Genomic DNA, 21,468 nt, shown 5'->3' with positions numbered 1-21,468 from the left:
CCCAATGAGCATGTTGGGACGCAATAAAAAAAATAAGGGGCTGAGATTTAACCCATTGCGTGCTGAGAGGGTCTTCAAGAATCATTTATGCCAGTGAAGGGTCTTATGATTTTTAATAGTCTGTTTATTTGTAGTAATAATTGTCCTTATTGCCACTGGATGGGGTAACTGGCACACACCCCACAGGCCTCGGCAGTTCTGCTGCATGAAATGAATGGGGTAACGCAGCCTTAGCAGCTTCAATGTCAAGCCCGTCACGTGAGCGTTCCAAGCCTCACTGTGGTCGCCAGCGCTGCGGAAAAGAGCTCAGTTTTGGTCCCGCCTCTATCTGTGACAGAGGAGGCGAGTGCCGCCGGGAGCCAATCACACCGCGGGAGTCGTGGTATCTGGGTGTGGTGGAGGCGCGTCCAGGCAAGTGCTGAGCAGCTCCCGCCTGACAGGACAGAGGGCACCGAGCGGCGGAGCCGGGAGCCGGAGCCAGCAGCTGCGCAGGTGAGCGGGAGATGGGGTAGGAAGAGAGGGTGACTGACCGCCTTCTTGTGTATTGTGCCCCACTATACCCCCTCCCCCAGAGCAGGGGCTTTCAGCCTGTGCCCCACTATACCCCTTCCCTCAGAGCAGGGGCTTCCAGCCTGTGCCCCACTATACCCCCTCCCCCAGAGCAGGAGCTTCCAGCCTGTGCCCCACTATGCCCCCTCCCCCAGAGCAGGAGCTTCCAGCCTGTGCCCCACTATGCCCCCTCCCCAGAGCAGGGGCTTCCAGCCTGTGCCCCACTATGCCCCCTCCCCCAGAGCAGGGGCTTCCAGCCTGTGCCCCACTATACCCCTTCCCCAGAGCAGGAGCTTCCAGCCTGTGCCCCACTATACCCCCTCCCCAGAGCAGGAGCTTCCAGCCTGTGCCCCACTATGCCCCCTCCCCCAGAGCAGGGGCTTCCAGCTTGTGCCCCACTATACCCCCTCCCCTAGAACAGGCCTGCCAGCCTGTGCCCCACTATACCCCTTCCCTCAGAGCAAGGGCTGCCAGCCTGTGCCCCTCAATACCCCTTCCCTCAGAGCAGGGGCTGCCAGCCTGTGTCCCTCAATACCCCCTCCCCCAGAGCAGGCCTGCCAGCCTGTGCCCCCTTATACCCCCTGTCACACTGTGGTGGTATCTCTGCTACCATTCCAGCCCAAATTACCCATTGTAGGCCCACCTGGATCCATATTTGGGCCTGTGCCCAGCGCCGTCACCCCTGTGCCCAGCGCCGTCACCCCTGTGCCCAGCGCCGTCACCCCTGTGCCCAGCGCCGTCACCCCTGTGCCCAGCGCCGTCACCCCTGTGCCCAGCGCCGTCACCCCTGTGCCCAGCGCCGTCACCCCGACCTCGTTTCTTCCCCCTGCATGTACTCACGGCAAAGTCTTCAGGGGTAAAAGTGGCTCATTAGAACGTGCGCCTTTTTGACCTCTCGCTTGTGAGTTAACCCTGTCCTGTCGCAATACATTAACCTGATTGGTTTAAATATCCTGGAGACCCCCTCTGATGTCATCTGTATCATGATTTTTGCTGTAAACCGATGGCCGCGTTTATTGCCCCATCCTGCGCAGCCGCTTCGTGAACTGCCACAAGCTCCCATAACAACCCTTTGAGTGCCAGAAAGCTATTGGTGACTTCAGTCATGGCGTTCAAAGTGTTAAGCTGAGATATATCTCCTATATATACACGGTGTTTGTGTCGGTCCGGTTCCTGGAACACAAACATCCCATTCATTCAGACATTCCAGCATCCTCTACCGCTGGAAGGCGTTCCATGCCTGTACTACTGCTGAAGTCACCTTTTGTCTGCAGATGTTGGTGCTGTTGTTTTTTGCTCTTCGAGGCTGATTGACGCGCTTGGACTGCTCATTGATTACGGGAGGGATCGTTAAAGCCCCCGCAGTGATGAGAGGGGCCGGGTGACCGTAGGACTTGGCAGCCAATTCCCCTCCTCCCAGTAACGGAGTTAATTATGATCGCTGTTGATTAGCAACCGATAGGAAGGAGCTGCTCGTCCTCACGCCCTCCCCGCCGCGTGACGCCATCGCCTTGGTATGTGATACGGAGCGTTCTTGGTATCGGAGATCCCCGCTCCACGCTGTTCACCTGGGGCCCCCCCCTGCCTTTTATACCCCCACTCGCATTTCCGAACATGACCTAGTGCCCCAAGGCTTTTTCTCGTGCCTTTACCCATTGACTCTAGATTGTAAGCCTGCGAGTCGAGCCCCCTTTCGCGTCGTCTTAGTCCGTCAGTTCTGGTTCTGTCAGACCCTTTAATCGTAGGGACTGTAAGAAGTGCTGCGGGAATTGTCGGCCCTATATAAATCAGATGATAATGATGATACGTTTACTGTACCGCCGTGTTCTAGAACCCTTTGCGTGCCAGACATCACACTGACTCGACTCAAGGGTTAAGTAAGCGTGTGATACACAAGCCCCCTTTATTTGTGTAAATGAATGTATTTTATGGTCCGGTGTTTATAGAAGCGGCAAGCGAGGGGTTTATGCTGGTTAAACAGATGTCGTTGTTGTGATGGCCTTGTGTGTGTGATATATGTTTATATTTATTGTATATGTGTGTGTATGATATATGTTTATATTTATTGTATATGTGTGTGATATGTATGTATATATATGATCCCCTTGCTGCAGATGAACGCGTCATATTTAAAGGGACCCTTTTTATGACGCAGTGGAACTGAAGCAGTACTGACCGACTTAAACGTCTCTAATCTTATCTGCTATGACGTAATAAACCCCGTTCTCCATGGAGATGTTATGTATACAAAGCAGCAATTATTTATTATTAAGGGTCACATGATCAGTTGGCGTTCTTGTAGCAAAACCAACATAAAGCATTGGGGGATAACCATAAAAAAATCCTAGTTTCATGCAGTTTAGCGCAGACCCCCGTTCCAAGCGTAGTGAAGAATTTTCTAGTGGAGGGAAGGGAGTTTTTCTTTACTGAGAGGGTGGTGGATAAGTGGAACAGCCTCCCAGCAGAGGTGGTAGAGGGTAATACAGTGAGGGGTATTAAACATGCATGGGATAGACATACGGCTCCTGAATCTAAGACGAGACCAGCGACTGATTAAGGTTTGAGTCGTTACAGCAGGAGAAACGGGCGACTAGACGGGGGCCGGAGGGGGCCGATCTGCCGGCGGGTTCTGGGTTTCTAACTTTCTATGATATGTCTTGGGGTTGGAATAATTATGCGAGGTACCGGCCGTTTCTGAAGGTAAATTTAATAAGGAGCTAAATCTGCGAGTTCTTGGCTTTAAATGTTGCTGCCGAGCCCCCCGCCGGGCCGGCTCTGTGATGTGGTTGCTTTTGGCCGGCGGCCCCCTTACTGATGGATCGTTTGCTTCCCAGAGAGTTGTTGGAATCCCAGGAACCCGCGGTGGCTCCGGGCCGCGTTTGCTCTGCTGATGTTCTGGATCGGTTGATTGCGTGCTCCGCGCCGGCCCGGGATCTGCCGGTATTATTCTGCTCGGCCCGTCTGGTTTCTAGGTGGCGCAGGTTCAGTTTAGGGCGTTCTATACCCTCTGCTTTCACCCCGCGAGGGCCAATTCTCCAGCTGCTCCAGAGGAGAAAGGATCCAGTACAAGGTCACGAGCTCCGACTTGATTAATGTCTGCTAATTATTATTTATATACACCCGATAAACTGCTCTGTACTCTTACCTACGCTGTGCTTGGCAAGGTTATATGTTGTGGATCATGGAGTGCCCAAAGTGTCCCTTTTCTCATCGTTTGCTGCAGCCCCCGGTAATTACAGATTTCATGGATTGATCGCCCAGGATGTTGGAAATTGTGCCCGGTACACACTGGGTATGCTGCCCGCTCTAGAACACTTTATCTGATCTGCGGAACCTTCGCTGGGGTTCTAGATCGTTGAAATATGAGCCGCTTTTGGTTCGGTTAGAATGAATTCTCTGATTTGTGTTCCTGATCTTTTATCTTGGATCTGGAGCACTGGGGTAAAATTATTTTTAACCCCCCTCCCTCCGCACACAGATAAAGGTCCCTTTACCGCCCCCCCAGGAATTGGCAGCGATCTGTCAATTAATTACCAGTTGTAAGGTGACCCCGGGGTCAGGCGAAAGGGGCAAAGTTCCCACTCCCAAATGCACATGTGGGGGGGGCACCTGGTCGGCCCCTCTGGTTCCCCCCCCCCCTGGTCTCGTGCCGTTGGGTTAAGCCGGGGTTATTTACGGCACGCTTTAATCTGCTTTGCTGAATGTGCTGTCAGCGGTTCGTGTTTTTGCAGAGGCCGGCAGTACGTTGTTGCAGTGGTAATTAGTAAAACCAGCGCGGGCATCGCCTTCCCGTCCGCTGGGGCCGCGTAACGTATAACATCGCACCCGGAGCCTTTGGTGTTGGGGGGGGATCGCTGGCGGTGGCGGGACTCCTCTCTGACGGCGGTGGGGCGCTCTGGGACGGCTGTCAGTACCTGCTGGATGTCTCAGATACCCCAGGGGGTAACGGCATCAGCTACAGTATCCTTCCACGACCCCCTTGGTTGAGGGTTATAAGAGTCTGATGGACTTGTCGCAGTGGAACGCGTGGGGCTGTGTCGCGTATTCACGCCAGGCGAGCGGGGGCAGGTTGAGGCCTCGCTTCTTTCTGTGGTTAAGGTAAGAGGGAAGCGGTAACGATATCCTAACCAGGAGCTTCCGCCGGTGCTTTCACACACGCAACGCAAAAAAAGAAAAAATATCTTGGATGCCAACCCCTATAATCCATAGCCGGATCCTAACGGGGGCTGTCAAGCATGACCATGCGCGGCCGCCGTGCCCATGGACTTGGCACAGGCTCTGATGTGCGTGCGCGGCGGCCGTGCCCATGCACTTGGCACAGGCTCTGATGTGCATGCGCGGCGGCCGTGCCCATGCGCTTAAAGTGTTAAATGCCTCTCTGAGCCGTTCTTATCTTGTGCTCTGAACTAACAACCCTCAGGGTCACCTCCCTTTCATTGCTGCGGATTATCAGCAATAAATCATCTCATGGAACGTTCCGGCTTAAAGGGACACAGCGCAGAAAACAAACATACAAACTGAACCAACGTATATAAATCTGCCCCCTCCCCGTGTGCTGAGTTATCAAATCCTCTACTATTATACACGTTCTTTAAATTTAGGAGAAGCTGCAGCTTCTGTAGAATCCCCCCCCCATTTACAACGGAGCCCATGTGGAAATTTACGGGACTTTGCAGCTACCGCGTGCTTAACGTGCATGTGATGGGCAGTTTGCCGGGTCTGTTTGTGGCCCTTGAGGACTGGTGTTGTGCTATCACTAACCCCTCCCCCTTAAATATTTTGTCTGCCTTGGACCAATAACATGTGCCAGTTTTGACCTAAGACTTGAATGAGTAAAAGAATGAATATTATTTGCCCCAGGGGCAGGCGTTGTGTGCGACTCCGGAACACGTTTGTCACTTTGTATCCCAGGAAAAGGTAACAATGAATGAATGAATGATGATGATGAATGATTGCTGCTGCTGATGAATGATCGGAGATGGTATTAATAATGTAAAGCGGCAGTCCCAGTGTGTGCGCCTTTAACACGAATACCCCGGGTGTTACTATGAATCGTTTTGCTCACTGATGTTATCCAGAGCCTTTCTGGTCACCAAAGCAGCTCCTTCCCAAACAGTTTTTTGTCTAAACGACCCCCTCCTAGCGCGAGAATCCCAAATACCCGCGCGCCAGACCCCCGGCCGCCCGTCTCCGCGCCGTAAACAGGACGCGGGGCTGCCTCTGGCAACAATGTTTCCATCCAGAGCCGCTCTGCTGACGTCCCCACGCGTTTCACTTTATTTTATAAATATTTTGTTACAAATCAGAGCGTTTTGGCCTCCGCGGCAGAGCCGTATCTGCTTCATACATAAGAAATATTCATCATATCTATTGGTTTGAGATGCCGGGATGTCTTCTATACGTTTGAAGGGTTAATTCTGAAATTTTAACCTTAAAAGTGTGTATATATATATATTATATATTTTTTTTCTGTTTTTTTGGGGAAATAACCCCGTTTTGCTGCCTCGTTCTCTTCCTCATTTTGCGAATGCAGAACAAAGTCCCCTCTGTGCTGCCGTATTTATAGTCCGAAGTCATGTGACTCGCCGGGTGACGGCAAAGAAACCTTCACATCGTCCCCGACGCGGGCGAAGGAAGAGGGATCCAGGAGCGCCTCGCGGGTACCACTTCCCTTCATGGCTTCAATCTTTAACCCCTTCACGACAAAGCCCCTACATGTACCAGCTCACAATGCGTTGTCATTAAGGGGTTTTAAACAGCAGGGTATTGGGATGTGGGGGTCCCCGAGGCCCCCCGTAGTGCGACACCCTGACGGTGCGGGGTCCAGCAATAATGCGTCTCTTTGTTGCGGTGTTTCTACATCTGCTGTAAAGACTCAAACCTTAATCAGTCGTTGGTCTCGTCTTAGATTCAGGAGCCGTATGTCTATCCCGCGCATGTTTAATCCCCTCACTGTATTACCCTCTATCACTTCTACTGGGTGGCTGTTCCACTTATCTACCACCCTCTCTGCTATGGCTTGGTTATTGGTAACAAAATCCATAGTGAGTGGGCAGTTGCAGGTTACCCCTCTCCGTGTATGCGCGGGGATCGGTGATGTTGTGAGTGCGGGGTATAAGCAGCGGCGGCTGGGAGGCAGAGCAGGGTGCGTTGGCGTGTCTCTGTACCTGTCGGCAGGAGGGCCGTCCCAGCGATCTGCTGCAATGTGCGAACACGCAGGGAGAGCGGGGGCAGGGCGCAGGAATGACCTTATCCCGAGCTGCTCGCAGGATATGATGAAACGCTCTGCGATGGGAAGGTGGCAGCAGCTGTGACGGAGCGCAGGTACCTGCAGCCGCAGGCGGCTGGGAGTGCTGGCCTTGGCGGGGTGCTGGGAGTACTGGGAGTGCTGGCCTTGGCGGGGTGCTGGGAGTGCTGGGAGTGCTGCCGTCGGGTCCCAGAGCCGCTCACGTCGCCGGACTCTCTTTTAATTCTGTTGTCTTCGATGCTCTGAGCCTCCGTAAAGCTGCGTTCGCGGTCCGGTTCGTGCTTCTGATGATTTCCCCCTCATTTCCCTTCCATCGTAATCCAGACGCCCCAAATAACGGCCCTCCTGCCCTGCCTGACGAGACCGACGGAGGGGGGGGGGTCGGGGGCTGGGGGTTAATCTTCTTAATTCTTCATCCAATGCTTCAGACGGGGAGAATGTTCCGGTATATCCTAAAAATGTTAAACCTGCCCGTCCGCGTTTACCCCCGGGGGGCCGCAGGTTATTGTTTAAAAGGCGCACCCTGCTTATCGCGCTCTTAAAATGCGTTTATATCCCGTTCCTCTCGCGGCCCGCCGGGTCATTCTGTAACCGGATGAATCCCCGCGTTATTGCCGGTAACCGGGGGGGGGGGGGGTCCGTGGGCTGCATCTTTTTACGTTCATTTTTCTTTTTTGTCCATAAAATGTGATTGTGCCCCCGTCCGGGGTTGGTGAGCCGGGATACTGGGATGTGGAGTGTTTGCTCTGGTTTTGTTACACTGTGTCCGTCCGTCCGTCCGTCCGTCTGTCTGTCTGCAGATACAATGTAATCCTATTAATATTTACCGTCCCGGAAATATAAATAATCAGCTTTTAGTCCCGGTTTGTAGTGTGTTTCTTAGCCCCCCCATTGTAGGCTCCATCTGGCGGGTGGGGGAGGTGTTAATTCTTTGTATAAATATAATTATATACGCACTGGGTGTTTATTAACGTAAACCAGTGTGCAGATGGCTCGGTGCGTGGGCCGCTTCGCTGCGTTACCGTCGCTCGTGGGGGGAATTATTGCTTAAACGTCTGGAAACGCTTCCATCTCGCGCTGATCAGAGCCGGCGTGTTTATCTGCAGGTCGAACGCGGCTGGTTTAACCAAACCGGCATCTGGGGTATTTGTAAGAGAAAGATTACAACATAACTGTTTCTGAGAGGGCGGTAGATAAATGGTACAGCCTCCCAGCAGAGGTGGTAGAGGGTAATACAGTGAGGGTATTAAACATGCATGGGATAGACATACGGCTCCTGAATCTAAGACGAGACCAACGACTGATTAAGGTTTGAGTCGTTACAGCAGGAGAAATGGGTGACTAGACGGGGGCCGAATGGGGGCCGATCTGCCGGCGGGTTCTATGTTTCTTTGCCAGGCTGCCTGCCCTTGGATTAGATATAAATTGTTTTTTTTTAATTGATGGGACATTTATCATCTGTATCAAGAAAGGAGCCTATAAATATCCTTAAGGGACACGCCTGGTACACGTGTGTCCGATCCCGTGACGGTGACTGCATGTGTACGGAACACAAATGTGACCCAGAATCCCTGTTCTGGAACCATCTGTGTGAGCATGCGGAGTGTTGGAAGCGGTGTTGGCGCATGGATACCTGCGGGTGCTTTGGCTTCATTGTATAACTCGTAAAAATGGACAAAATAAATGAATCGTAGCCAAAACGGGCTTATGTTACAGTTGATGATAAATTCTGGGCTTTCAATCCTTTTAAAGCGTCTCAGATAATACCCTTTTTGTGTTACTTCCGCCGGCATCTCCAGAGAGCCTCGTGAGGCGTCGCGTTTTCTATCTTTAGCGATAACTTTGTTTCCAAAATATCGGGACGGCTCGGGTCGTGAGTTTGTCGGAGGAGCCGGGTTACGGGGGGCCGGCAGGGACCTCGGCGGGTGGGAACCCAGCGACAACGTCCTCGGTAGCTGAATATTTTATATATGTGTGTGTGTGTGTGTGTGTATGTGTATATGTATGTATATATATATGTGTGTGTATATGTATGTATATGTATGTGTGTGTGTATATGTATGTATATGTGTGTGTGTGTATATAAACATACTATAGGATGGTTTGGGGTTGAAGAAACCGTGATTTATTATCGTCACTTTATTGGCTGTTCGATATTTAACCCTTTGCCGGTTCAGCGGTAATTCTTGCCCCCATGAACTGTCTGTTAATAATTCCCTGCGTTCTGCTCGCGGTTTTTAACCCCTTCCCGGGTTCCTGTGCAGTAACGATCTGCCTCCCCGATGTCTGTATTTGGGGTTTGGATGCGGCTTTTCACGCATCGCGACATGCGCGGCCAGACCTTACAGACCTCCGACGTGCAAAGCTGGCCACGTGAAGGGCTCCGGTGGTCAAAAAACATGGAATTTTCCTTAAATTGATTACTGCTGTATACTCTTCACGTATATACAGCACAAACAGCTGGCTTCTTACTCCATTCTTATATCGGCCTATTAAAAAGGTATCGGTTGATTTATGTAGCAAAAACATTGTAAGGGCTTGAAATGCTGCAGTGATGGGAGTAGTAGGAGTGATGGGAGTAGTAGGAGTGATGAGAGTAGTAGGAGTGATGGGAGTAGTAGGAGTGATGAGAGTAGTAGGAGTGATGGGAGTAGTAGGAGTGATGGGAGTAGTAGGAGTGATGGGAGTGATCTGTGAATCCTGATCTGTGCAGAGACAATGAAATCCAAGTCGGCTTCTCTCCTGCCATTCTCTACGAAGATCCAGAATCCGTTTGTCTGGGAAGAGGATTTAAATAATTACAGCGTCTGCGGCGGCCGTGTAACCGGATTGGGATTAAACGCCAGTAAATTCACTTTTTTAGTGCGGTTTCCCGAAGCGGCGTGTCCTGACCCGATGTTAACGCGAGCGGCTGTGCGCGGAGGGGGGGGGGTTTAGTGCGCGAGCGGCTGTGCGTGGGGGGGGGGTGCGCGAGCGGCTGTGCGTGGAGGGGGGCCGCGGGTTTGTGTTGTTCCGGGTCTCTATCCGCTGGCGTAGTCGCTGAATACAGTTATGGGGTCCGCTGCTGAGTTCTGCGGTGGCAGGAAATGTCTCCGTTGACATCAATGGCAGTGCTTTCTGTACATGCGCATCCTTGCCTGTAGCTTTGCTGAGCCAAAGTCAGACTCCCAAGAGCTTACAATCTAAAAGTCTGCGGCGAAATGGTGAGAATCGGAGACCAACGCATTCCGCGCGTGGAGTTTGACCTGCGGGCTGTCGACCCGGCCGTTCCGAACGCTTTCTGGGACGGTGACCCCTCTTATCTGTTTAACCCCCAGCTTCCCAAGGTGATCCAGGTACACAGACCTGAAAGTAATAAAAAAACACAGCTTTAGAACATTTACCCCAAAACACTGTGGGGGGAGGGAGGTACTCGGCGCATGTTTTGATATCTCGGCCGCGGATCGCCGTTGTTTTGGGAGATTAAGCGCTGACAGAGCCGCCATTGTTCTGCCGGAGACGCCATCCGCAAACACCGATTGTTTCAATGCCCCCGTTAATATCTCTTTGTTACCCCCCAGTGTGATGGGAACGATCCTCGCCGTCCGGGGCGGCTCAGTAACCCCTCGTATTCTGACGCACGGGGAAGCAGAACGCGAAGGGTTAGAATCCTAACGTACAGGCGACGGCGGCAATGTTTTAACGTCGGTGACATTCTGGTCGTTTGATTGACAGGGTCGGACCGTTAGTTAACGCTCTGAGGTTAGACGTCAGACCGACCCGCACTTTGTGCCGCTTTTTGTCACTACCGGCCGGGCGCTTCAAACATCGCTAACTTTATTGCAGTTTGACATTTTGCTTGTTCTCTGGGCACCCGTATCGTGTTTACCCAACAGCGGGGTGATTATTGGGTGCGGCGGCAGCGGCCTACCAGCCGAGACGTTTCGCAATCTTCACTTCGGTATGAGAAAAATGGGCTGATTTTCCATAGAATCTGCACCAATTCCCATTAATAAATCCAAGAATTTGGGGGGCAAATAAATGTGGGGTATTGGACAGGATCTTTCCATGTTTGGCTCTCTAGCTGTGGGGTCCGTGTGGGGGGCCGTGTGACTCCTCTATTTGTGTTTTGGGGCAGAAAGCGATGTTTTTCGATGTTTAGAGGCTGTTTCTGGTTCCCCCGCGGGTCGGACGCGCTTCTGATGTTTCCTCTTCCAGGCGTCGGTGGCCGCGAGGGAGCTGAGACGGCGGTAAATGATCCTTATTCCTCCCCACGTCCCTCACCCCTGCGTGGATCTGGGCCGGGTCGCAGCAGCTTCAGTCCGGATGGATTCGCTTTCGTGGTTGCGTTTTCCGGAATATTTGTCCCAATCAATAAGAAATCGTTGAGATCCGCGTCGGGCTCGAATTACACGAGGATTTAGCTTTCCGGACGTCGGCGGCGTGGAGTCGGAACGACGTTACACGATACGGACCTCTTCGGTCTTCTGGAGGTCGGGGTCTCCGCGTGGCCGGCCCGTCACCCACCGCTAGCTGTTCTCTAGCACCCCCTTTTTGTTCAGTAAGGTTGAGCCCACCTGCTCCCAACCAGCAGCGCCACCGCTCTGTCCGGCGCGTTTCACCCCAACGAGTAACTTCCTCCTCCTCTCTGTTCATACATTGTGTAAGATTTCTGGATCGTGGGTCGTACAAAATGTTTGATTCCCGCGGACTCTGTGCGTACGGTCCGGGTAATCACTGATCTGGATGTTCTTGGCGGTTTATCTAGAATTAGAATCTCACCATAATAGGATTTTTTCTGTATGAGCCCCCCCCCCCCCGATCTTATCCTTTACCCAAATAAGAAGCGTTGTGATTGGCCAAGTTCAGTGTTTGGTGATCAGGCCTGATCCTTTATATGTAGAACTTGGGGGGGGGGGTTGGTGTACTTTTTTTTTATTAGAGAAGGATCCAGTTTTAGGTCATATTTTTCAGTATTTGGGGTTTTCCCGTCCTGCTCCCGGTTACCCCGCATACAGAAATCCCGCTTGTGGGTTTAATGAGAAGCAGATTCCTCTGGCAGTCGGGTTTGAAACGCGCCGGGGGGGGCGACTTTTCCGAGTCTAATTCCGCATATAATAGAAAAGGAGAGCCTTTTATACGCAGAGATCGCCTGTTTATTGAGGCGCGATGACCGGCGCGTTTTATTCACACAGTCGATGAACGTCGCGAGCCAAATAATCGCGGGCTCGGTACGGACGCTCGATGCCGGACCCAAAACCTCATTTATCTACAAACTGCTTGTTTTTCTGTGAAATACCCAATTTCATAATTTTAACCCCCCCCCTCCCCCTCTGCTGATCGGGTGACTCGGTGCCGCTCGCAGTTGACATTTCAGAATCTGGGTTATTTTTAAGTCTCCTGCCCTCCGCCGTTGCCATGACTACATAATGATGTCCTGGGGCGGATCGCACACAGCAAGGAATGAAAATCATAAAAATAAACAAGCCTCCGCCGCACAGCAGAGCTGGGACTCTGCCGTAAAACGCGTTGGAACTCTGTGCTGCGGAGCGCAATCGCTACGGGTTACGGAGTCTCTCGGTCTCTTCGCCGGGGGGGGGGGTTAATTTATATCCTGGCCTGCGATGTGACTTTATCTTTATTATAGATTATAAACCCGACGTGTGTCAGAAACCTATTTGTATGGGGGGGGGGGTTATATATTTTCCCATTTTAGCGCTCGTCAGATTGTCTCTGGTTTCTGTGATCTGCGGAGCGGACGGAGTTAAATGACCTCACGCCCGGGTCGGGCGGCTAAAACCACCTCTGCTCTCACATAAAGTCAATAGGATTTCATTAGGGGAGCGATTGCTTCCAAACGCAGGCGATGACGGAATCCACGGGGATCTCGAGGGTTTCTTGCAAGCTTTTAATAGATCTGAGCGCATGTTGGGCAAGGCCTTTTTTTATTTATTTTTCCTTCTTCTTAAAATTTTTTGGCAGCTAGCAGCATATGGAACAGCCTCCCAGCAGAAGTGGTAGAGGGTAATACAGTAAGGGGATTAAACATGCATGGGATAGACATACGGCTCCTGAATCTAAGACGAGACCAACGACTGATTAAGGTTTGAGTCTTTACAGCAGGAGAAACGGGCGACTAGACGGGGGCCGGATGGGGCCGATCTGCCAGCTTGTATGATGTCACGTGTCTGATCCTAAAGGAATGGTGACCAACTTCCGCGTGTGTGTAACAGCGATGGGTTAACGAGACCCGTTCATACGCGGTGACTTCTGGTTACGTTGTTTGTAAAGCCGGACGCGATGTAACGTTTTGCTGCAAACGCAGAAGGGTTGAAGTCTTTATTTCCGGAGCGTTTGTCGTGTAGTTGAGATTTAACGTTTTTTTTATTTTATTGTTTTTCAGGTTCTAACGATCTTCAGCGGACGGACGGACGGACAGACGGCGCGTATTAATACGTTTTACCAACACGCACCATGTCGGGGACCTACGACGAGTCCGTGGGGCTGGAAGTATCCAGCGACAGCTTCTGGGAGGTAAGGAATCCGCGTTATCCCACTGACTTTTATCCTCTCTAATCCGTAATTCTGTGACATGGAACCGGTGTGTCTGCTGACCTGGAGTCTGCAGGAGATCATGTGACATTTGCTCCCGCCCCCTTCTCCCAAATGGCACCGCGTGCATTGCTTTATGGCAGAGCCGACCAGAGTCCTTTTTAAAAAATATAAAGTTTTTTTTATGATACAAAGTTGAGAATTGGCTTTTGTACCGGGTATGAGATTACGCCAAGTAACTCCGCATCGTGTTTGGCTCCCTTCGCCTTTCGCGTTGTCCGCACGATTCTGCAGGGGAACACAATTCTCCTGGCCAATCAGGTTCGTTCGTTAGACTTGTGACATCAGGAAGAGCCTAATGGGTCCGTTTGATTGGAAGGTGAAGCGAATTATGGCTTGGTTCCCTGTAGTAGTTGTCCCCCTGTCCTTCCTTCTATTGGGGGTTCTGTGGCAGATCTGCTCAGGAATTGCGGAGTCCTGCGCCTGTCCCCCCCCCCCCCCACCGGTCGCATTGTTCTGCAGGAAAGCGATGACGTTCTGCAGGAAAGCATCGCAGTGATTCATTCGGGGAAACCGGCCAAGAAGCGGGCTCCCCGTGGACAGGAACTTCTTATCGCAGGAAAGGAAGCCCCCTTTGGAATTTTGTACTAAGCTGGAAAAAAGCCATTCCGCCTGTTTTTATGGAAGAAATCGCACCCAAAACGGCAATAACAGCGAAAACCTCCCCAAAACACGGATGTGCGAAGCGGGGCGATTATATAAACTGTGAATCCGCGTTAATGCGCAACAAAGGAAACCTTCTGTATGTGATGTGACGGGGGGCCGCGGGGCACCCTAGCCCTCCCATAGCGGCACGCACCTTTACTTTACTGAGAGGGTGGTAGATAAGTGGAACAGCCTCCCAGCAGAAGTGGGAGTATTTAAAGCCCCCCCAAAAAAACACACACAAAAAAAAAGCAGCCTGACTAGATGGACCCAATGGTTCTTATCTGCTGTCGCATTCTGTTTCTATGCCCTGCTGTTGGCTGAGTGTTGTGGGGTTTGGCGTTGAAGACCGGTCCCGTTGGTTTAATTTTCATGCGGGCCCCGCTGGTGAACCTCGGCTAAAACACGCGAGTGACTCTTATCGCCCGTACGCTGCAGTAATATAAATACCCCCCCCCCATGCGAATTCCTCCTGTGAAGGTCCCTCTCTGTTAACAGATTGTTGTTTTTCCTCCCCGGCTGACGGTCTTAAAGACTTCATTGACCGCCTGTATTTTCTTAAGCAGACTGTTCCCCGCACGGCTTGCCTCGGGGGGGCCGTGGGCTTTGTGGCGTGTTTTTGGCGTGTTCTCCGCGCTGGGATCGCTCACGGAAGAAGCCTGGACTCGTCAGACCTGATTTCTTCTCGTTTTGGCAGAAACTCAAATGATTTATTTCGGTCCGTGTTTTGCGGAACTCCCTGCACCTTCCCCAACCGGAGCCCAGCTTCCCAGTATAAATCTTACTGGGTCACCGAGGAGACGGCCCGGAACGTGACTTGTCATTTTCTTGGGGCTCTTACTATATTTGCCCTATCGGGGGGGCTTTCTTAGAACCCGGCGGGCAATAGTCGGCGATGGGTTAAAGCTGAGCATAGGTCGTTAATGGGTAGAGACACGCCACGGTGTAAAGTGGGATTATTGGTCTTGGTGGGACCACTTCTTGGTTAACGGTGACACTTTTTAACCCTTTCAATGCCACAACCTTGGGTCGCGCCCTGCTACGCTCTCAGACACCGGAGACCTGCTCCCCGTCCGGTTCGTTCTCGCCGTTATTATTTCCTAAAGCGCCGACATATTCCGCAGCGCTGTACACAAATTAAATATGGGGTGCTTAAGAAATACACGGCGGATATACATTAACACAAAGAGATGCAACAGGAGCTTGCAATCTAGCCAAATGGCAAGAATTGGTGGGTTATGAGGGTTCACCTCGTGAGCTTACAATCTAATTTAATTTTATATAGACTTGGGCTGTTTTTTAAATTGTAAGCTCTGCGTCACGGTTGGTGTAGGCGCTGTCTCTCATCCCAATCCTAAGAAAAATCCTCGGAGGGCCGGGGAACCAGAGCGTGAATTATGTTTGATTTTATAATGATGTCATAATATAATTCTATAAATAACATTAATTGGACGAAGCGCAGCGGAATTACGCGACCCGCGGCCGATCCGCTAAACCTGAAGAATGCTCTGCGGCGGGGCGATGATTTATCGCGCATTAATTTTTTTTCAGGTTGGGAATTACAAGCGCACGGTGAAGCGGATCGACGACGGACACCGGCTGTGTAACGACTTAATGAATTGTCTTCACGAGCGGGCGAGGATCGAGAAGGTGTACGCGCAGCAGCTCACAGAGTGGTCCAAGAGATGGAAGCAGCTGGTAGAGAAGGGTGAGGGAAACTTTCACGTAGTTTATTGCGGGAGCGCTGCAACTTCCCTGATCCGCAGACCTGGAGCCGCCGTTGCTGTCGGTCATGTGATATTTTCGGTCATTTTCCTGGCTAAAACACCACACTGAGCTGATGCTTTATGGCGATGCTAATGAAGTCCGTTACTCCATAGACTTTCATTAGTCAGAGTCCAGCTGGGTGATTAAGACTGAGCCATTCTATTGTTCCCCACAGGCAGTATGATAAGGAGTTGGGGGGGTTAGTAGATCGGGGGTCAGATAACAGAGCGAGAATCATACAAACGGCTGATATGCAGCTGCCTGAAAACATTTATATTATGGGGCAAAAACTACAACTGGGGTAAAAATGAAAACCTGTTTTTAATCTGATATTAGGAATAAAAACAGTCAGCGTGGGTTCTTCGTTAAGAATGTGACGGGACCCGTGCTGGCTGTGTATGATAGGGGTTGTAGCTGCTTGTTGGCTGATTGTGTACGCAGTCTGAAATGCGTTTATTATTATTATTATTATTATTGTTGTTGTTTATTTGTGTTTATTTATTTTTGTGGCGCTCCGGCCAGGCCCGCAGTACGGCACGGTGGAGAAGGCCTGGAACGCCCTGATGACGGAAGCCGAAAAAGTGAGCGAGCTGCACCTGGAAGTGAAAAACGCGTTAATGAACGAGGACTTCGAGAAGATCAAGAACTGGCAGAAGGAGGCTTTTCACAAGCAGATGATGGGCGGCTTCAAGGAGACCAAAGAGGCTGAAGACGGCTTCCGGAAAGCACAGAAGCCATGGGCCAAAAAGCTGAAAGAGGTAATTCCTCCGATCGGTAACCGGTGGGGGGTAACAGGGGATGTCTAAGACATTAAACTGCCCCTTTTAATAGCATACGTGTGACATGTCCTCTCCGCGCAGGTGGAAGCGTGTAAAAAGGCCTATCACGTGGCCAGCAAAGAGGAGAAGCTGGCCATCTCTCGGGAGACCAACAGCAAAGCGGACCCGGCCCTGAACCCCGAGCAGCTCAAGAAACTGCTGGACAAGGTGGAGAAAAGCAAGCAGGACACCCTGAAGGTAGAGATCCCGTCGCCGGCGTCTGTTTGTCTGGGAGACGGTCCAGTGTGTGACGAAGGAACGCCCTGCAGAGCAAACACCGCCGGAGGAAGCGTTCGTCGCTCTCCTTTTAAAGCTGCCGTTCCACCTGCCGAACGTTTTACAACTAAATGCAGCGGGCAGAAACAATGGGTTAAATGAATCCCCCCGTTTTGCCCTGGTTATCTGTACAGGGCTCTGTGAGGTGCTGGGAGTAATGGGAGTTCTGTGACCTGCTTCATAGTCGGTCTTGAAAGCATTAAGCTGTGATACCTGTGCCGTACAGGCCCCCCCCCCCCAGCTCTGTTTTAGGATAAATAATTCAGATTTGTGTAAATATTTGAGCAGGTAGTACAGAGGGCGACGCCTTCTGAATAAAACAAGCGGTCGTAGCGGCAGGTTAGGAGGGCGAGCGCACCGGCAGACGCCTGACACCTCCCAGGCGGTCGGCGCGCTTACATCGGGTAGAGTTTCAGCCGCTTACACAGAATGGAAACCGAGCCGGAACGTCCCTGGGATCCTGGAATGTTTGTGACCCACGTTCTGATGCATAAATAATGAAGGATAAATGCAAAGCTTGAGTTATTGCTCTCATATAGCGCCACCATATGCCGCAGTGCTGTACAACGGAGTAATTTTGCTGCGTTTGAGTCGAGTGGTTTGGTGATTGCCTCATTGCTTTCTCCCTAAGCTCATTAGAGTGCTAGCTCTGTCTCATGGCGTCTCTCTTTCTCTCTCCCTTGTCGCAGACCAAAGAGAAGTACGAGAAGGCCCTGAAAGATCTGGACAGCTCCACTCCGCAGTACATGGAGAACATGGAGCAGGTGTTTGAGCAGTGCCAGCAGTTTGAGGACAAGCGCCTGCGTTTCTTCCGGGAAGTGCTGCTGGAGGTCGAGAAACACCTGGATTTGTCTGCCGTAAGCAGGTAGGTGGCCTTTCCCGCTTCGAAAAGCCCCTCGCCAGACCCGAAACATCCGCGTGGGCTACAGGATCTAAATCCAGCGTTACAGGAAGCCCCCCGAAATATGGAACGCATATGAAAGCACTTTGTAGGTACTGACATTATTATTATTATTTATTTTATTATTAGTTACGCCGCCATCTACCGCGATCTGGAATATTCCATTAAGTCAGCGGACGCCGCAGAGGATCTAAAATGGTTCAAGAACAATCATGGTCCAGGGATGTCCATGAACTGGCCGCAGTTTGAGGTGAGGGTCCGTGACGCGTCGAAACGCCGTCGCCATCCTGATTTGCCGTTAATTCCTGCCTTCTGTTCCGTTACGCTAACGATTTCCTTTCTGTTTCTCTCGCTTTCACCGGCAAAAGGACGAGGTAACTTTTTCTCTGTTACGTTCATGTGTCCGCGCATGCTGGTGGAATAAACGCAACGAGGTTGCTTTGTGTTGTGTAGTCTAAGATATTGAGCGTTTTTGTGCTTTCTGTAAGTGTTTTGGGTTAAGAAAACGCCTTTGCGGGCATTCTAGCCGTAGCTAGTCCAGCCGGACAGAGGGGCCATCGTAATATATTCGTTACCCGTCTGGGTCGGTCACTGGAAGGAGTTAAATCCCCGTGTATTTATACTGTAGGGCGATAGCGCCACCTCCTGGAGAATTAATAACTCCCCGTAATAATTGGATGAAGGCCTGCGGCCGGCTCGGGGGCTTCCTCTTCCTCACAGTCTCCCTGCTTGTAGGAATGGTCTGCGGATCTGAATCGTACGCTGAGCAGAAGAGAGAAGAAGAAGCCCGGGGAGGGGGTGACCCTGACGGGAATCAGCCAGGCGGGCGAGCAGGCGTCGCTGCAGAACAAACACAGCAGGTAGGTCTCCTGCGCAGGTGTGTGTATTATGTATGCAGATTGCGGGGACTTTATCCTCTGCTTTAATTTACATGTCGTGGGACTTTTACTTTCCCCTCCCTCCAAACTAAAACAGCAGCTGTAGCCCCTGTAGTACCCAGCAGGGTCTTTGGGGTCCCGGGCCTTCGCGGGCAATAACATACGCTCTACTCAGACCTGACCGTGCAGAATATAATAACATGACGGCCGAAAACAGATCGGGGACGAGCCGCTCACTATTCTCTGCTTGTATTAAAATAATTAAATATATTTAAAATATTTAAAAATTAATATTATATTAATTTAAATCAGGCGGTGGGGTGCATGCTGGGATACATCTCCTCCTCCGCAGGGCGTGTTAAGAGTTAATCATTTATTCTATTCTATATATTAGCATATAAGATGACGCTCTTACCTGCCACATTCAAAAAAAAAAATAACTATTTTAATGCCCCGATGACATTCAGTCCCCCTTAGCGCCCGCCTCGCCTCCCCCTCTACCCCAGACGCCGGCAGATCGGACCCATTCGGCCCCTCCGCTCTGCCCCTAAAAACTTCAACCTCAACCCGCTTTGGAAGGCGGCTTTAACCCTTAATACCCCAGGAACCACTTCTTTCTTTTTTTTTTTTTCTTCTTCTTCTATACCCCCCTTCTTCTGCACCGGTCTGGTAGGTTGATGTCGCTGCTCTTTGTTTTTCCCCCCCGAATAGCCACCTTAGCGTGCAGTCATTGCAGTCCAGTAACAACCCCTTCGAGGACGAAGACGAGCCGGCAGATATCATTGAGAAGGAGGACATAAAAACCAAAAAGTTGGTGAAATAACGTTACCCTCTCGCTGTTTCTTCCTCCCCCGCTGTCGGTAACAGGACGGCGCGCTCCGCATCAAAATGTTTATTTTGTGGCTAAAACTTACTTTTTTCCCACTTAACCGGTGTCTTTCTCCACTTTGCATCTTTTTGTTTTTTTTCCTCCCCTTTTCCGGCACCGGACACTAACCGCACATTTCTCACTCGCCGTTGTGTGTTTGTGTTAACCATTTGTTACAGTCGCAAGCTGTTTCGGGGCGTCTGGGGCCTTTTTTTTTTGGATTCGGTGACCTCTTTTTTTACGTTGTGTCCAATGTATAGAGCGAACCTTGTGCATCTCTGGCTGTCGGGCTACCGGTGCGGGACTCGGAGAGAACGTTGTTTTAATGACGACGGCTTCGTATTGGGCACTTTTATAACCATATTAAGCAATGTTGGCTTTTTTTTGTTTTTGTTTTTTTCCTCCCCAGGGGCACATAAGCTGTACACAATGTTTTGTGATGCCCTTGCCGGTTGGTATTAAATGTTGCTGTGCTATGAAGCATGCGCAACTCACAGATCTGCATGAACAGAATGTTTTCATTAACCGTCTGCTTTCCCTGCTGTAAAGAGCAGCTCCAGCCCGTTTGGCGCATCTTCCGTAACATGGTTTAACCCCTTCAGCACCGCGTGTGCTCCGTCTTCTATTTGTGTTATTCAGGGTTGCGGATGAACCAACCCCCCCCCCCCCCGGGGTAATTCTGTAACCAAGCTTGTGCTTTCGTTGCAGCGTCAGTAGCTACGAGAAAAGTTACCCCACGGAGTGGTCGGACGACGAGTCCAATAACCCCTTCACGTCCTCCGATGCCAACGGGGACAGTAACCCCTTCGACGAGGACGCCGCCCCCCCGGCCGGGCTGGAGGTCCGTGTGAGGGCGCTGTACGACTACGAGGGGCAGGAGCACGATGAGTTAAGCTTTAAAGCCGGTAAGTGGATCCCTCGTCCGATAATTGCTTATTACGTAGAGGATTTACATCGTATCCCCGTGCGGCTTATCGCGCCGGGCCTTATGCAATGGGGGGGCAAACAAAAAACAAAAAAAAACTGCCCCTCTTGGCGTTAAAAGAGCAACTTGGAGGTCGGAAGTTACCTCCCTTTATTGAGATCCCAAACCATAAATGGGTTAAAATGAAAAAAAACCCGTACTTTTTATTTGGTGATAATCCGTGGCCTCCGTCCGGCAGCGGCCCTCGCGGGGAGCTTCTCCGTGGCTCTGACCGGCGACTTTTTTCCTTTTTTTTCGCAGGAGAAGAGCTGACTAAAATCGAAGACGAGGATGAGCAGGGATGGTGCAAGGGCCGCCTGGACGGGGGTCAGGTCGGCTTATACCCCGCCAACTACGTGGAGCCCGCCCAGTGATGCCTGCCTGGGCTCCTCCCCCTGCCCCGCCCACAGCGCACGCATAGTTAAAACAAAAAAGAAAATTTAAAAAAAAAAACACAGAAAAAGTGTAATCTATTCACTGGGATGTATGATAAATAATGTGTACATATCACGCACATGTCACGCACATATCATAGAACCTCTTATATTTCACCATTGATTTTATTCTATGGTTTTTTTGTTTTTGTTTTTTTTGTCTGTTTTTAACCCTTTGTAAACCCGATAGCGTGTTTACGACGCGTGGATGTTTTTTTTTTTTCTTTTTCCATAAAGGGGCGTGTCGAAATTTTAGTGCAAAATCAGCACATTTGAAAAGCTAGCATTATTTAGCATTTTTTATTATTATTTTAACGTTTTTTCTTTTTAATGTGTTTTTTTGGGGTTGGACAGTGCCTTGCGTTGATCCCGAGTTCCCGTAAAAACCGTACGATTTGTTAAGTGACCTTCAGTAAGGTGGGAAATATATTTTTTATAAGTGTCGCCGTTACATTTTTTTTTGGTTTTTAACCATTTTTTTTTTGCGTCTTATTTAAAGTTGAGGTTGTCTTGGCGACCCGTGGAGCCCT

General features: G+C 50.8%; 1 protein-coding gene across 5 annotated transcripts; it reads left to right on the top strand.

Annotated features, from left to right (window-relative positions):
* The first annotated feature begins 384 nt into the window (after positions 1-384).
* On the top strand, positions 385-20,943 carry PACSIN2 (protein kinase C and casein kinase substrate in neurons 2). Of its 5 annotated transcripts, none has more exons than XM_053463286.1 (11): positions 385-492; positions 13,179-13,309; positions 15,584-15,740; positions 16,322-16,557; positions 16,660-16,815; positions 17,583-17,758; positions 17,924-18,044; positions 18,530-18,654; positions 19,384-19,482; positions 20,249-20,445; positions 20,766-20,943. In XM_053463286.1, exons 2-11 carry the CDS (start codon positions 13,250-13,252, stop codon positions 20,876-20,878), a joined length of 1,440 nt encoding a protein of 479 aa, XP_053319261.1. In that variant the 5' UTR covers positions 385-492; positions 13,179-13,249; the 3' UTR covers positions 20,879-20,943. The 5 variants fall into 5 exon arrangements, with proteins under 5 accessions (XP_053319261.1, XP_053319262.1, XP_053319260.1 ...); XM_053463287.1 differs by having other exon boundaries at positions 17,924-18,050; positions 19,393-19,482; XM_053463285.1 differs by having other exon boundaries at positions 17,924-18,050.
* The last annotated feature ends 525 nt before the right edge of the window (positions 20,944-21,468 follow it).

Source organism: Spea bombifrons, chromosome 4, assembly GCF_027358695.1.
Source record: "Spea bombifrons isolate aSpeBom1 chromosome 4, aSpeBom1.2.pri, whole genome shotgun sequence".
In the NCBI taxonomy this organism is placed as follows: Eukaryota; Metazoa; Chordata; class Amphibia; order Anura; family Pelobatidae; genus Spea; species Spea bombifrons.
The sequence above is the reverse complement of the archived record's forward strand: the minus strand, read 5'-3'. Positions and strand labels throughout refer to the sequence as shown.